Source organism: Nerophis lumbriciformis, linkage group LG14, assembly GCF_033978685.3.
Source record: "Nerophis lumbriciformis linkage group LG14, RoL_Nlum_v2.1, whole genome shotgun sequence".
Lineage (NCBI taxonomy): Eukaryota > Metazoa > Chordata > Actinopteri > Syngnathiformes > Syngnathidae > Nerophis > Nerophis lumbriciformis.
The window spans coordinates 6389206-6407206 of NC_084561.2; the positions used below are offsets into that span (position 1 = coordinate 6389206).

The 18001-nt window shown below is 38.5% G+C and overlaps 1 protein-coding gene across 2 annotated transcripts; it reads left to right on the forward strand.

Moving 5' to 3' along the window:
• The first annotated feature begins 642 nt into the window (after positions 1-642).
• Positions 643-15231, forward strand: prrg1 (proline rich Gla (G-carboxyglutamic acid) 1). Of its 2 annotated transcripts, none has more exons than XM_061976172.2 (4): positions 643-711; positions 4916-4955; positions 7680-7840; positions 13102-15231. In XM_061976172.2, the coding sequence occupies exons 2-4, from the start codon at positions 4946-4948 to the stop codon at positions 13534-13536; spliced, it is 606 nt and encodes a 201-aa protein (XP_061832156.2). In that variant the 5' UTR covers positions 643-711; positions 4916-4945; the 3' UTR covers positions 13537-15231. The 2 variants fall into 2 exon arrangements, with proteins under 2 accessions (XP_061832156.2, XP_072770702.1); XM_072914601.1 differs by lacking the exon at positions 643-711 and adding an exon at positions 1021-1057.
• The last annotated feature ends 2770 nt before the right edge of the window (positions 15232-18001 follow it).

The window sequence follows — 18001 nt, forward strand, 5'->3', positions numbered from 1 at the left end:
TATATATGATGATGTAAGTGTTAATAATTGTGTTAATATTATATATGATGATGTAAGTGTTAATAGTTGTGGTAATATAGTGTTAATATTATATATGATGATGTAAGTGTTAATAATTGTGTTAATATTATATATGATGTAAATGTTAATAGTTGTGTTGATATTATATATGCTGATGTAAATGTTAATAGTTGTGTTGATATTATATATGATGATGTAAGGTTTCTCATTGTCATCCCATTTGCTTGAGTTTTTCCTTGCCCTGATGTGGGATCTGAGCCGAGGATGTCGTTGTGGCTTGTGCAGCCCTTTGAGACAGTCGTGATTTAGGGCTATATAAGTAAACATTGATTGATTGAAAAAAGAATGACTGTGCATGTGCGCTGTGTGCTTGGTCTTTTTATGTATTTTTTTATCTATTTATATTGAGTTATGTGTCATTATGAATTTGCACTAAATTAGTTTGCTTGCAATTTCGTTGTACAATGACAATAAATATATATTCTATTCTTTAGCCGTTTTATTTCGCAGTTTACAAATTGTATGTATCATTTAAAATAACTGCATCATCAATATGTGTACTGGCCCTTTAAATAATGCTCAGGTCATTGGACGCAAACAGAGATGTGCGCATGCGCAGCGAACATAGCAACACTGTCGGGGGCCCGCAGGGAGGCAGGCGTGAACGCGCATTGACGGCCACCGGAGACGGTACGTGATTTAGAATATTCTCCGCCCGCATTCACTTTTAAATGAACTCGCTATTGTCGTGTGTCTGTTATCGGTTTATGTCGTTTGGGGTTGGAGTTATTTGCCGCATCCGAAAAAAAATCCTCCCTGGTTGTCACGTACGGGACGCGAGCTCGCCTCCACCCCGCTGACCGACACCTCCTGACGGCCACAGGCTGTTGGCACATCCGCTAGCTAGCTTGTTCTTTTTTTTTTTCTTTCTTTTTTTTTTTAAATATGGTGTGACATTAAATTATGTTTTTGTGTAACGGGCCGCGCTGTTAGTGACGTCCGCTGCCGGTGAATAATTTTGGGTTGGGCGATTCACGTAAGTATGATAATGATGGACAACGGCCGCCATTGGTGCCTGTGGATGTCATTTTTATTGTACAATTAATTCCTCTAAAAACTCTGTCACTGTTTCATTTTCAATTTGACTTATTATTCTTGTTTTTTTTTACTATTTACTCTCCCGTTAATTCCTTGTTTCTGCTTTTTGCGGAACGTTTACAACAGGCTTCTTCAAGGGCAGCTAACTGCTTGACCCCTAAAAGTTCTATCTTTTGGTTAAAAACAAACCAAAAACTTCTAGAAAAGTTGTATGCAAAATATATTTAAAAGTGTAATTGAACCATTTGGAGTGAAGGCTCTTTTGAAAGCTAACAAACTGAACTTTTCTCCCCAGCTGTTAAAATATGTCTAAATGTTATTGACAATTAACAACAATTCATTTGAATCCAATAGAAAAACATTTGTTTATTTTCTTTATCATGTGCCTACCAAATTATTTATTTATTTATTTTTTATTTTTAAATACACTGTAGCACTTTGAGGTTGTTTGCTCAATGTAAAGGGCTTTTTACAAATACAATCTATTATTATTATTATTTTGCTGGCATGGACTAGAAAACACAACAAGCGAGTTCTTATTTATCACATTTCAGATTGAACAATATTATTTATTTCAGTGTTTTTCAACCTTTTTTGAACCAAGGCACATTTTTGTCATTGAATAAATGCGGAGGCACACCACCAGCAGAAAAATAAAAAATAAATTAAAGCTGCAAGCAGCATTGGTCGGGCCCGCGTATTTGGCAGGTGCTAGTCCTAAGTGTCCCAATACTTTTGTCAAGTTTTAGTCCCAAGTGTCCCAATACTTTTGTCTACTTTTAGTCTGAAGTGTCCCAAGACTTTTGTCTAGTGTACCTACCTTGTCTGCATTGTGTGGGCACGTTGGTGCTTCCTGCTTTTAAGCAGCCATCTTAAAAAAAAACAGCAGCGCAGCGGTTCTTTGAAGGCTCATAAAATCAAAACCGGAGCAGTTAGAAAAATTATTTCGATAACTTTTATTTGGAAGGGTTCAATCTCTCTCCTGTGTTATTTTGAAGCTGATACGACAAACGCGCTCAGAGGAGATAATGTTTGAAGAGAAGTGACCGGTTTATAAAGAAAATTTGTTTTGAAGGGGAAATTGCAAACTTCCTGTTGATTTTTGCTGGGGGTTGTCAATATATGAAATGTAGGTCTAAGTGAGACCTACATAGAGGTTTTTGTTTCATGTCTCTCCGACCTTCCCAGTGGGAGTTACAGGCGGTTTTGTCATTTTTGTCTTCCGAGGAGCAGTTTTTTTCTGCGTTTTATTCAAAAATTGCGCTAGAGCGCAATTTTGAGATTTGGGGTTAGGTTTTTTTATTAGATCGCAATTTTTGCCAGTCCTGATATGTGTGTTCAGTTTGGTGAGTTTTGAAGCATGTTAAGAGGGTGAAAATACAGCTCAAAGAGGCAAAAGTTACTGTTTTTAGTACTTTTTTGTCTTGAAGGGGGAATTGCCAACTTCCTGTTGATTTTTGCCCGAGAATATACTATTATGAAATCTAGGTCTAAGTCACACCTACATAAAGGTTTTTGTTTCATGTCTCTCCGAACTTCCTAGTGGGAGTTACAGGCAGTCTAGTTTTTTTTTTTTTCGTAGGGGGCGCTAGAGCGCAATTTTGAGTTTTGAGGTTTGGTTTTTTGATAAAAAGTTTTGCCGTATATTACTGATGTGTGTGTAAAATTTGGTGAGTTTTGAAGTATGTTAAGGGGGTCAAATTACAGCGCAAAGTTGCGGAAGAATTATAATAATAAAACCTTAGAAATTCAATAGGTCCTTATGGCCCATTGCATAAGGACTCCCTTTGGGAGTCCTTATGCAATGGGCCATGCGGGCCCTAATGAAACTCAGTAGTCGATATTGACAGTAAAAAGTTGTTTTTGCAATTGTTGGAAATGACTTTAAAGCATAACCAAGCATGCATCAGTATAGCTCTTGTCTCAAAGTATCAATCAATGTTTACTTGTATAGCCCTAAATCACAAGTGTCTCAAAGGGCTGCACAAGTAGGTGTACTGTCACCACCGGTCACATCACGCCGTGACTTATTTGGAGTGTTTTGGTGTTTTCCTGTGTAGTGTTTTACTTCTTGTCTTGCGCTCCTATTTTGGTGGCTTTTCCGATTTTTTTCTGTATTTTCCTGTTGCAGTTTCATGTCTTCCTCTGAGTGATATTCCCCGCACCTGCTTTGTTTTAGTTGTTGCTATCCTTCTTTGTGTGGACATTGTTGATTGTCATGTCATGTACGGATGTACTTTGTGGACGCCGTCTCTGCTCCACAGTAAGTCTTTGCTGTCGTCCAGCATTCTGTTCGGTTTTAGTTTTGTTTTCCATAGCCATCCCCTATGCAGGCCGTGCCTTTCTCTTGGGTTGTGTTAGGGTTCTCCGGTGTTTTGTGCCAGTTCCTGTCCTTTGCTTTTATTTGGGTGGCTCTTCTGGTTTTGTTAGGGTTTTTCCTGTGGCTGCTTCACTTTTGTCCCAGCGCATTTCCCCTCACCTGTTAAGGCTATGCAAGTTGACCCTTTTTCTACCTTGGTTGTCGGGACATTGTTTGTTAATGCTGCTGTTATCTGGTGACTACGGACAATCTTTTGGAACGCTCTCCCTGACCACTTGAGGGTACCACAGACTGGATGCTTTAAAAAAAGGCACATATATATATAAATATGTGTGTGTGTGTGTGTGTGTGTGTACATATGAATGTGTATATATACATATATATTATGTGCGTATATATACACACATAATATATATATATATATATATATATACATTCATATGTACACACACAAATATATATATATCTATATATATGTGTGTGTGTGTGTGTGTATATATGTATGTGTGTGTGTACATATTATATTAATATGATGGAAATCTAATTAATAAATAAATAAATATATATATATATTTATATATATATTAGGTGTGTATATACATGCACATAATATATATGTATATATACACATTCATATGTACACACACACATATTTATATATATATGTGCCTTTTTTAAAAGCATCCAGTCTGTGGTACCCTCAAGTGGTCAGGGAGAGCGTTCCAAAAAACTGTCCGTAGTCACCAGATAACAGCAGCAGCACACACACATAGTATAGATATACACATTCATATGTACACACATACACACACGTGTGTGTGTGTGTTTAGTTAGTTTACATGCTTTCGGCCCCCGGCCAAATTATTTTAGTCCAATGTGGCCCCCAAGTCAAAAAGTTTGGACACCTCTGCTGTAGACTTTTCCACATTTTTTAATCAAATTTTCAGCTTTTTTCTCATTACATTACATCTATCTGCTCTTTTTTTTCTTAAATTCCCCCCCCCCCCGACATATTGCTGGCCAACAAAACTTGAGATGCGGGCCAAAAATGGCCCCCTGGCCGCACTTTGTATTTGTATCAAGTAAAACGCACTTTTCGATAAGAAATATTGTGTAACGTAGTACAAACAAGTACAGTAGTTTTATGAAGTAATGTAAAAAATAATGTACAGCATTTACCATTGGAGAGTGGACTTTTACTTCACTGTCAAACACACCATCAGAAGCTTCTCCATATTTTCATAGATAAATGTCCGCTGTTTGTTTTAACGTCCTTTGCTGGCGTCATTCTTCTTTTCCCACGCTCGGACAAACACCGTTCTGTCATCTCTGGCTACAAGCTCATGCTAAGAGCGCATGTTTTGGACGTTAGTAGTGACACTCACTACGCCAACTAGTGGTGTGGGAATGTCAATAATTGTAGATTTGGAAAGGTTGATACTAGTTTGTTCATAATCAGCATGTTTTTGTTCTCAGATACATCATCCAGACAGACGAGCAGGAGACATGGGCACTGGTAAGTTACTTCATATTTACTCTATTTTCCGGACTATAAGGCACCCCTAAAAGCCTTTCATTTTTCTCAAAACTCGACAGTGCGCCTTATAAGCCGGTGCAACTAATTCTGGTTGTGCTTACTGACCTCGAAGCAATTTTATCTAGTACATGGTGTAATGATAAGTGTGACCAGTAGATGGCAGTCACACATAAGAGATACGTGTAGACTGCAATATGACTCAAGTAAACAACACCAACATGTTATATGTTCCATTGTAAATATAGAACATTACACACGGCGCTCAAAAATCCATCAAAATGTTTTAGTAGGACTTTGGTTGAAGATGGATTGTGCTGTGCTTCAACATTATGGTGTGTGTATAAGGTAAGACATATTATCTGCTGTTTTGTTTCACTATATTATGCAAAAGCAACTTTTCTTACCTTCTGGTACCTGCTGATGTGTATTTGGGATCTGCATAAGTCCTGAAAAATTGCGCGTGTCCGCCTTTGTAGTCAATAAGCTTCTTTTTCTTGTTATGAGACATTCATCCTCCTCTGTTGTCATTTCTAACATAAAGTAGTGTAAAGTTCTTACTTATATCTGGCAGTAAACTCGCCATGAAAGCACTAAAACATACCGGTGTAGTGACTTTACATTATTCACCCAAGGAACTTTAGTTATTATCGAACGTTTTTTCACGGGACACATTTCGGGCGTTGTTGTTGCACTAGTGAGCCACGGATGAGTAGACGCTGATTGAAGTAAAGTCTTATTGTCATTAAAACAGTTAGCGCCATCTTTCACGGTATTTTTTTATTTTTGTCATAGAAAAATACATATATATAAATATATATATATATATTTTTATTTTTTTATTTTTTTTTATTTCTTGTGCGGCCCGGTACCAATCGGTCCACGGCCCGGTGGTTGGGGACCACTGATGTAGACCACAAGGAAGTTTTTTAGATTTAGATAAAAAAAAGCATAATAATTAGAGATGTCTGATAATATCGGACTGCCGATAATATCGGCCGATAAATGCTTTAAAATGTAATAACGGAAATTATCGGTATTGGTTTAAAAAAGTAAAATGTATGACTTTTTAAAAGGCCGCTGTGTACACGGACGTAGGGAGAAGTACAGAGCGCTAATAAACCTTGAAGGCACTGCCTTTGCGTGCCGGCCCAATCACATAATATCTACGGCTTTTCACACACACAAGTGAATGCAAACGCATACTTGGTCAACAGCCATACAGGTCACACTGAGGGTGGCCGTATAAACAACTTTAACACTGTTACAAATATGCGCCACACTGTGAACCCACACCAAACAAGAGTGACAAACACATTTCGGGAGGACATCCGCACCGTAACACAACAGAACAAATACCCAGAAACCCTTGCAGCACTAACTCTTCCGGGACGCTACAATATACATCTCTCGCTACCCTCTCAGGGAGAGCATGTCCCAAATTCCAAGCTGCTGTTTTGAGGCATGTTAAAAAAAAATAATGCACTTTGTGACTTCAATAATAAATATGGCAGTGCCATGTTGGCATTTTTTTTCTTCCATAACTTGAGTTGATTTATTTTGGAAAACCTTGTTACATTGTTTGATGCAATCACAACAAAATGAGGCTAATAATTAATGTGTTAATTCCACGACTGTATATATCGGTATCGGACTCAGTAATTAAGAGTTGGACAATATCGCAATATTGGATATCGGCAAAAAAGCTATTATCGGACATCTCTAATAATAATTAGACCCCTTAATGCTCCCGTCTCCGCTCGGGATGGTGTCCTGCTGGCCCCACTATGGACTGGACTCTTACTATTATGTTAGATCCACTATGGACTGGACTCTTACTATTATATTAGATCCACTATGGACTGGACTCTTACTATTATGTTAGATCCACTATGGACTGGACTCTTACTATTATGTTAGATCCACTATGGACTGGACTCTCACTATTATGTTAGATCCACTATGGACTGGACTCTTACTATTATGTTAGATCCACTATGGACTGGACTCTTACTATTATGTTAGATCCACTATGGACTGGACTCTTACTATTATGTTGGATCCGCTATGGACTGGACTCTCACAATATTATGTCAGACCCACTCAACATCCATTGCATTCGGTCTCCCCTAGAGGGGGGGGGGTTACCCACATATGCGGTCCTCTCCAAGGTTTCTCATAGTCATTCACATCGACGTCCCACTGGGGTGAGTTTTTCCTTGCCCTTATGTGGGCTCTGTACCGAGGATGTCGTTGTGGCTTGTGCAGCCCTTTGAGACACTTGTGATTTAGGGCTATATAAATAAACATTGATTGATTGATTGATTATAGTCCGGTGCACCTTATATAGGAAAAATAGACTTTAATAGACCCGCCCATCAGCAGTGTGCCCTATGGTCCAGAAAATAGGGTATTTGTTTCTTCTTGCTCTACTTGTGTGTTTTCATGCACTTCCCTCCCATGATGTCACTACTTCTTCATCATGAGTTTCATCAAACAAAGCAGCTTTATTTCCTCTTCTGAAAGTTTGCCAACATTAAAGCAGCTTTTACTTTCTGCCGCCTCTTCCTCTTTTTGTCCTGAGAGCTCCACTTTTCTTCCCACATAAACGTCTTTCTTCCATGTTTTTTTAGTCCTGGCCTCTTAGAGCCGCCGCTACTTTTCACACTCAAATTGCTCAATCTTCTCTCCTTCCTGCCCCTCCAGTGTTCCTGCCGGCGGAGGCGGCCCACTCGGTGCTGCGGCGTCTGCGCCGGGCCAACTTCCTGCTGGAGGAGATGAAGCAGGGCAACATCCAGAGGGAGTGCAGAGAGGAGGTGTGCACCTTCGAAGAGGCCCGCGAGGCCTTTGAGAACGACGAGAAGACGGTGAGACCACCATTGTGGCGCCCCCCTGTGGACATGTTTGTGTAGCTTCTTGTTGGGGACGCTGTCACGCCAAATTTCTTCCCCCTACAAACCCCCCCCCATTTACTTCTGGGGTCATTTCCTCTTACGCCATTTCCTCTTACTTACGCCATTTCCTCTTACTTACGTCATTTCCTCTTACTTACGTCATTTCCTCTTACGTCATTTCCTCTTACTTACGTCATTTCCTCTTACTTACGCCATTTCCTCTTACGTCATTTCCTCTTACGTCATTTCCTCTTACGCCATTTCCTCTTACTTACGTCATTTCCTCTTACTTACGCCATTTCCTCTTACGCCATTTCCTCTTACTTACGCCATTTCCTCTTACTTACGTCATTTCCTCTTACTTACGTCATTTCCTCTTACGCCATTTCCTCTTACTTACGTCATTTCCTCTTACGTCATTTCCTCTTACTTACGTCATTTCCTCTTACTTACGCCATTTCCTCTTACTTACGTCATTTCCTCTTACGCCATTTCCTCTTACTTACGTCATTTCCTCTTACGCCATTTCCTCTTACTTATGTCATTTCCTCTTACTTACGTCATTTCCTCTTACGCCATTTCCTCTTACTTACGCCATTTCCTCTTACTTATGTCATTTCCTCTTACGCCATTTCCTCTTACTTACGTCATTTCCTCTTACTTACGTCATTTCCTCTTACGCCATTTCCTCTTACTTACGTCATTTCCTCTTACGCCATTTCCTCTTACTTACGTCATTTCCTCTTACGCCATTTCCTCTTACTTATGTCATTTCCTCTTACTTACGTCATTTCCTCTTACTTATGTCATTTCCTCTTACTTACGTCATTTCCTCTTACGCCATTTCCTCTTACTTATGTCATTTCCTCTTACTTACGTCATTTCCTCTTACGCCATTTCCTCTTACTTACGCCATTTCCTCTTACTTACGTCATTTCCTCTTACGCCATTTCCTCTTACTTACGTCATTTCCTCTTACTTACGTCATTTCCTCTTACTTACGCCATTTCCTCTTACTTACGCCATTTCCTCTTACGCCATTTCCTCTTACTTACGTTATTTCCTCTTACTTACGCCATTTCCTCTTACTTACGCCATTTCCTCTTACTTACGTCATTTCCTCTTACTTACGTCATTTCCTCTTACGCCATTTCCTCTTACTTACGTCATTTCCTCTTACGTCATTTCCTCTTACTTACGTCATTTCCTCTTACTTACATCATTTCCTCTTACGTCATTTCCTCTTACTTACGTCATTTCCTCTTACGCCATTTCCTCTTACTTACGTCATTTCCTCTTACTTACGTCATTTCCTCTTACTTACGCCATTTCCTCTTACTTACGTCATTTCCTCTTACGCCATTTCCTCTTACTTACGCCATTTCCTCTTACTTACGTCATTTCCTCTTACTTACGTCATTTCCTCTTACGCCATTTCCTCTTACTTACGTCATTTCCTCTTACTTACGTCATTTCCTCTTACGCCATTTCCTCTTACTTATGTCATTTCCTCTTACTTACGTCATTTCCTCTTACGCCATTTCCTCTTACTTACGCCATTTCCTCTTACTTATGTCATTTCCTCTTACGCCATTTCCTCTTACTTACGTCATTTCCTCTTACTTACGTCATTTCCTCTTACGCCATTTCCTCTTACTTACGTCATTTCTTCTTACGCCATTTCCTCTTACTTGCGTCATTTCCTCTTACTTACGTAATTTCCTCTTACTTACGTCATTTCCTCTTACGCCATTTCCTCTTACTTACGTCATTTCTTCTTACGCCATTTCCTCTTACTTGCGTCATTTCCTCTTACTTACGTAATTTCCTCTTACTTACGTCATTTCCTCTTACGTCATTTCCTCTTACTTACGTCATTTCCTCTTACGTCATTGACAGCGATCGATAACACTTGGTCTTTGACACAGGACAGCAGCACACACAATATTGTAGTGAAATGGTTTCAACAATAATGTTGATTTAAAGTACAGACATTTAACAGTATAAAATATTAATAATTAATATTTTTTGCACGTTACCACGAAGACAGAAGTTCCCAGCAGCGGCCGTAACACTCCGCCTGGAATTTTTCGAAGCCTGCTGGTGTTTGACATAAGTCCCCTGGGAAAGATAAAGACAAATGTCATTCAGTGACACCACCATTTTCAGGAGATTTGGATTCTATCGATCGCTGTCAATGACGTAAGAGGAAATGACCCCGGAAGTAAATAGGGGGGGGGTTTGTAGGGGGAAGAAATTTGGCATGACAACGCCATCAATGAGTGTTTTATATCAGTCCATAATTGTTGGTATTTTTATGAGTTATTAAAAATAAGGAGCAGGATTCTCGATTGAAAAGCAATACTATTTAATATCATTGGATGTCAGTTCTATGATGAACTACATTCCTCCATGAAATAGACAAACAGCTCTGATAAATGTTTGTTTATGAAAATAAAACTGGTTTTGCTGGATAAAATTCTAGCCAAACATTTAATAAAGTCAAATAGAAAAAAGACAAGAAGTATCCAACACTTCTCTTTGTAAAGTCAATCTGTACAGCAGATATAGATCATCTACATCAACAACACTCCTAATATAAATATTAATACATATATTTATATTTATATATAATGTATATATACATGTATTTCTGTATATATTTGGGGAATAGCGGGGACAAGAGGGGCAAAAGACAAACAACATAAACAAATAAGATACAGTGGGGCAAAAAAGTATTTAGTCAGCCACCGATTGTACAAGTTCTCCCACTTAAAATGATGACAGAGGTCTGTAATTTGCGTCATATGTACACTTCAACTGTGAGAGACAGAATGTGAAAAAAAATATCCAGGAATTCACATTGTAGGAATTTTAAAGAATTTATTTGTAAATCATGGTGGAAAATAAGTATTTGGTCACTTCAAACAAGGAAGATCTCTGGCTCTCACAGACCTGTAATTTCTTCTTTAAGAAGCTCTTCTGTCCTCCACTTGTTATCTGTATTAATGGCACCTGTTTAAACTTGTTATCTGTATAAAAGACACCTGTCCACAACCTCAAACAGTCAGACTCCAAACTCCACTATGGCCAAGACCAAAGAGCTGTCGAAGGACACCAGGAAGATAATTGTAGACCTGCACCAGACTGTGAAGAGTGAATCTACAATCGGCAAGCAGCTTGGTGTGAAAAAATCAACTGTGGGAGCAATTATCAGAAAATGGAAGACATACAAGACCACTGATAATCTCCCTCGATCTGGGGCTCCACGCAAGATCTCATCCCGTGGGGTCAAAATGATCATGAGAACGGTGAGCAAAAATCCCAGAACCACACGGGGAGACCTGGTGAATGACCTGCAGAGAGCTGGGACCAAAGTAACAAAGGTTACCATCAGTAACACACTACGCCGACAGGGAATCAAATCCTGCAGTGCCAGACGTGTCCCCCTGCTTAAGCCAGTGCATGTCCAGGCCCGTCTGAAGTTTGCCAGAGAGCACATGGACGATACAGCAGAGGATTGGGAGAATATCATGTGGTCAGATGAAACCAAAATAGAACTTTTTGGTATAAACTCAACTCGTCGTGTTTGGAGGAAGAAGAATACTGAGTTGCATCCCAAGAACACCATACCTACTGTGAAGCATGGGGGTGGAAACATCATGCTTTGGGGCTGTTTTTCTGCTAAGGGGACAGGACGACTGATCCGTGTTAAGGAAAGAATGAATGGGGCCATGTATTGTGAGATTTTGAGCCAAAACCTCCTTCCATCAGTGAGAGCTTTGAAGATGAAACGTGGCTGGGTCTTCCAGCATGACAATGATCCCAAACACACCGCCCGGGCAACGAAGGAGTGGCTCCGTAAGAAGCATTTGAAAGTCCTGGAGTGGCCTAGCCAGTCTCCAGACCTCAACCCCATAGAAAATCTGTGGAGGGAGTTGAAAGTCCGTGTTGCTCGGCGACAGCCCCAAAACATCACTGCTCTCGAGAAGATCTGCATGGAGGAATGGGCCAAAATACCAGCTACTGTGTGTGCAAACCTGGTAAAGACCTATAGTAATCGTTTGACCTCTGTAATATAACCTTTGTTGGCAATAACAAAGTATTGAGTTTAATTTTTGTTATTGACCAAATACTTATTTTCCACCATAATTTACAAATAAATTCTTTAAAAATCCTACAATGTGAATTCCTGGATTTTTTAAATACTTTTTTGCCCCACTGTATGTACAAATATGAAAGTAAAAGTGATAAGAAAGAAGCAGTTACTGAAGTGAATATTAACAAGTCAGAAATGACAATGAACATTATTACACTACAAATGGATCAATACTAACACCAATAGAAATATTGATAATGAAAACAAATAATGATCTCTATTATCAACAATACAATTGTTTCAAATGCAACAATACATACAGTATATGTCAAGACGGCGTGGCGCAGTGGAAGAATGGCCGTGCGCGACCCGAGGGTCCCTGGTTCAATCCCCACCTAGTACCAACCTCGTCATGTCCGTTGTGTCCTGAGCAAGACACTTCACCCTTGCTCCTGATGGGTGCTGGTTAGCGCCTTGCATGGCAGCTCCCGCCATCAGTGTGTGAATGTGTGTGTGAATGGGTAAATGTGGAAGTAGTGTCAAAGCGCTTTGAGTACCTTGAAGGTAGAAAAGCGCTATACAAGTACAACCCATTTATTTATTTATCATTTAAGATAACTTGAAATACAAAAGACAGCAGGTACATGGAGGGGAAGACTGAGAAGCCAACTGTATTAACCCTGTAGATTGTTATAGTAGAATATGTTAAGCTTTGTCAGTTTACCTTTGAGTGGTACGTCAATATGTTTGATGAAACGTGATTATATGCATGAGTGTATATGTATGTATACTTATACATATTTTATATATGTATGTATATATATATATATACTGTACATATACTGTGTGTGTAGTATATACTGTGTGTATATATGTATATATATATATATATGTAAATACATGTGTGTGTGTATATATATATATATATATGTGTATATATATACATGTGTGTATATACATATATGTGTATATATATATTTAAATATGTGTATATACAGTATATATATAAATATATATATGTGTATATGTATATGTGTGTGTGTGTGTATATATATATATATATATATATATAAATATGTATATGTATATATATATATGTGATTGATAAGACATAAGTTTATAATTATTTCCTCAGAGGCGTTTCTGGGAGGAGTACGTGCGTGAGAGCAGTCCATCAGGTGGTCTGGAGTCTGTAGTGGGCGGAGTCAACTCTCTCTACCTGATCGTGCCGCTGCTGACGGTGGTGTTCATCATCGCCGCCGTGGCCGTCACCGTGTGGCGCTGTCACTCCCGCAAGCGCTCAGAGCGCAGCCCCGGCCTGGGTCACGCTCACCACGACCACGTCCTGTCCGTGGTCTCCATGGACCATTGGGGGCGGGACTATCACCACGGCGACCACTCAGAACTCAGCATCCACAGCAGCCCCGCCTACCCCGGCTCGGCGGTCACGTCGGGGCGAGGGAGCGACCCCCCGCCGTCCTACGAGGAGGCCGTGGGCCAGGCGGACGTCCACGTAGAGACGGAGCCGCCGCCGCAGTACGAGGACATCGTGGTCAACCGAGGGAAGTAGTCATCGTCTCAATAAACTATCTTTGTGGCGGACTGAACCAGGAAGATCATTTGACTGCAGGTCAGTGCCAAGTTGTTCATATCGTCATGGTAACCTTTTACAGCTGGGAATGACAATGTAGCTGTGTTCATGTCTCATTTGCATAATCAGACACAAATGATCCAACATGTATTGTTGGATCATTATTGGATAAAGTTAACGAGCAGATTTAAGATGCCTGTTCAGACAGTCCCATCATAATGTGTCAAAAAAAAAAAAAAGGTGAAGGGATGTATGAAACAAGAAGTTGTCTAAAGAGATATTGAAGATATTACATGATTAGAATGTTGTAGAATTAAAGTACATTTGGACAGCATTTATTTTCTTGATTTTACTCAAGCTGCTGCACCTCCCATGATACTTCTAAAGGTGAAAAAAAGTGCTGTAAGTTATTGAAGCAGCTATAATATAATATAAATGTCCTTGTCATTTCCAGCTGCAAGAGAAGTGTAATGAATGCGTGCGTCAGGATAAAAGTTGTTGTGCAGCTTAAGCAGTAGCAGCACTTTCAGGTGAATCTTTTGTCTTTTTGTCTAACTTCTTGTCTTCAACTGTGAAAAAGTTCCCACGCCACAGAGGTGACGCAATACTTGCTGTGTGGAAGGAAAATGGGACAAAAGGCAATAGGAAGACTTTGTTTGATGAATTAGCATGTTTGTGTTTACTCTTCACTAACATCACAGCACTTTTACATGGAACTCAACACTTTTGTCTTCTTTTACTTTGAAAGGAGAATTTTGAAGGAATTGACTTGAATGTCATAAAATAGAAAAATAGTGTACCGGTACATTTGCTGAAGAAATTAATTTCATTTAAATTGCTTTTCTTAGTGTCACACAAGTAGCAGTGGTGTGTATTTACATATATTAGGGCTGGCATCACTAATGACTATTTGCTTAAGAAAAGACGGCAACATTTAGACACACTTGTGTTAGTTGTCGTCATCATCTTTAAACGTTTGACTAAAATGCAAGTCAATGATTTGCTGAGAGTAAGAATGAATGCACACTTTGCAACAATCTAGCAAGGAACAGAAAGTAAACAACTTGGCAACATTTGCTCTTCAAACAAGATTATTCACCTTTTTAGATGACATTGTTCCTTTGTTGTACACAGCAGTCAGCTGTGTGAGAGGAGTAATCACCCATCTGATTAAAAGCCTGACTGGAATAAAAATGCAATGTGTAAACACGTCCAGAGCAACATGTCACACATGTGGAAGATGTCATTCAGATTATTTACACTTCTTCTCAAGTTCAGGTGTAAATGGTCCTTTACGTGTTTTGTGATGTCAGCTAAACTTTGCTGGTGGACTAATTTAATTCTTAGTCTTGGAATGACTTGCCACTAAGTAGTGGAGTGTCATGTGATAAAAGGAGGGATCCAGTTGTTTATACTGTAAGGTAGTGATGGGTCCGGCAACACCGATGCATCGGCGCATGCGTCGAGCTCATAGAGCGAAACCCTGTGTCGGTGCGCGTACCGCTTTTAGAAAGTCACGTGACCGATCATGAGCTGTTTTGGTCACGTGACCGATACGCGAACTGTGTCGCACTGACGCCTCCTCTGTGCCTTGTGAGCGGGTCTTTTCTACAGCCGGAGAAATAATAACTAAGAAGAGAAAGCGTCTAAAATTGAATAAGTTGGAAAAACTGTTTTTTTAAAAAATAAAAATGTGTAAAAAAAAATAAAAATTTCCAGGTCCACAAGCATCCTCATTCACAACACATTCTCTTAGATTTCCATGTTATGATACATGTTCACATTATTTGACTGTATCTAAAAAAGACAAAAAATATATTTTTATTTAAATGAAGTTATGAAATAATCCTAAATGAAATACAATGACTTGGTTTATATTATTGTATATACTAGGTCAGTGGTTCTCAACCTTTTTTCAGCAATGTACCCCCTAATCAGAGCAAAGCATTTTTGGTTGAAAAAAAAAAGACAAAGAAGTAAAATACAGCACTATGTCATCAGTTTCTGATTCATTAAATTGTATAACAAAATATTGCTCATTTGTAGTGGTCTTTCTTGAACTATTTGGAAAAAAAGATATACAAATAACTAAAAACTTGTTGAAAAATAAACAAGTGATTCAATTATAAATAAAGATTTCTACACATAGAAGTAATCATCAACTTAAAGTGCCCTCTTTGGGGATTGTATTAGAGCTCCATCTGGATTCATGAACTTAATTCTAAACATTTCTTCACACAAAACAAAAATCTTTAACATCAATATTTATGGAACATGTCCACAAAAAAATCTAGCTGTCAACACTGAATATTGCATTGTTACATTTCTTTTCACAGTTCTTTATGACAGACATTTTAGTGACAAACCTGAGCTTGTGCTTCACTGAGGTTATGAACTTACATTCATATTTTGTTGAAGTATTATTCAATAAATATATTTATAAAGGATTTTTTAATTTTTGCTATTTTTAGAATATTTAAAAAAAATCTCACGTACCCCTTGGCATACCTTCAAGTACCCCCATTTGAGAACCACTGTACTAGGTCATAAAATCAGTGTCAGTTGAGTCGGTCCATAGGTTGCCTGTAGGGATTTTTAATGTCCAGCAGATGTCAGTATTTAGTGACACAGTATCAATACAGTTTTGCAATGTGTCGAAACGCTTCATGACGCCTCATCAACCCATCACTACTGTAAGGCAATCAATATATTTTTTAGTAATCACATGTAAACATTACCAGCCCTAATATTTATAAATACATAGTATATATATATATAAATGTGTGTGTACGTGCCAGTGAGTACAAGCCATACAAACTGTAGTACTTTGTGTAAAACATTGCTAGCATCTTTTACTTCACAACAGCACTGTTTTGTTTTTGTTTTTTGTTTGAGAGTTGACTTTTGAACTTCAACACTCACGACAGGAAGTGGGTTGTTGGCAGCCATTTTTCCACAGGGAACATGTTTGACAATGCCTTAGCCAACACACAATGTATATATTATTAATGCACAGGAAACTTGTAATAATTCCTTTAATATGCAGCTTGGATGTGTTTGTAATAAAATCTGCTAAATGTCTGATGTCATGACTACTTCCTGCTGTAAACATCTCATTTCAGGAATTCAAGGTCAAATGTGAAACTAATATGTGATGTAAACTTATTGATCTTTTTCATGATCATGCTTTACAGTTTTTGGAATCAATATTTTCAATTAGAGGTTTTTAAAAGCAGTAAGTCTCAGGTGTCAAAAGTCACTTACTAAGAAATATTCCATTTTGACATAAAATGACATGTGCTGCATACAATTACATATTAACTAGAGATGGCCGATAAATGCTTTAAAATGTAATATCGGAAATTATCGGTATTGTTTTTTTTATTATTTATTTTATATTAAATCAACATAAAAAACAAGATACACTTACAATTAGTGCACCAACCCAACAAACCTCCCTCCCCCATTCACACTCATTCACTCAAAAGGGTTATTTCTTTCTGTTAATATTGTGGTTCCTACATTATATATCAATATATATCAATACAGTCTGCAAGGGATACAGTCCGTAAGCACACATGATTGGTCCACTAATAGTACTAACCTTTAACAGTTTAATTTTACTCATTTTCATTAATTACTAGTTTCTATGTAACTGTTTTATATTGTTTTACTTTCTGTTTTATTCAAGAAAATGTTTTTAATTTATTTATCTTATTGTATTAATTTTTTTTTAAAAGGAACTTATCTTCTTCATACCTGGTTGTCCAAATTAGGCATAATGTGTTAATTCCACGACTGTATATATCGGTATCGGTTGATATTGGTATCGGTAATTAAGAGTTGGACAATATCGGATATTGGCAAAAAGCCAACCATACCTGCCAACTACTCCGGTTTTCCCGTAATTAGTACGGTTTTCATCAACCTATTCCGGGTTTCGGTTGCAGTGATAAAAAATGTTTTTTCATTAATTAAAAAAAAAAAAATTGTTTAAAAGTTTTATTCACGAAATCGCGTAACAACAATGACAATCGACACTGCTTCCCGTAACTTCCTATCGAGCCTTTCCGAATGCCATGCGGGAGGCTATTTATAGCACCGCTGCCAAGCACGAGGCCATTGTTTCCAAACGAGCGAACGATCATGGAATCAGCCGGAGAAAAATCGCAAACGAGTCTTAAACCGAAAAGAAAACTGCAGTCATTCCGTGAAGAATATTCAAAAGCCTATCCGGGAATAATTATCCGTTCCAAAAAGGGTGAAAACTACGCGAATTGCACCTTGTGCAGACAAGATTTTTCGATCGGACACGGAGGAATTAGCGATGTAAAAGACCACGTTGGGACAAAAAAAACACAAGTCTAATGCCGTTGCTAGCGATACAAGTGGAAAACTTTCAACGTTTTTCGTCGCCCAAACAGATTCTTTGGACGTGATAAAT

Bases quoted from the DNA above. Each gene is read 5' to 3' on its own strand.
- prrg1 (XM_061976172.2), top strand. The intron at 7,841-13,101 runs GTGAGACCACCA...TTATTTCCTCAG, and splicing joins TTGAGAACGACGAGAAGACG to AGGCGTTTCTGGGAGGAGTA.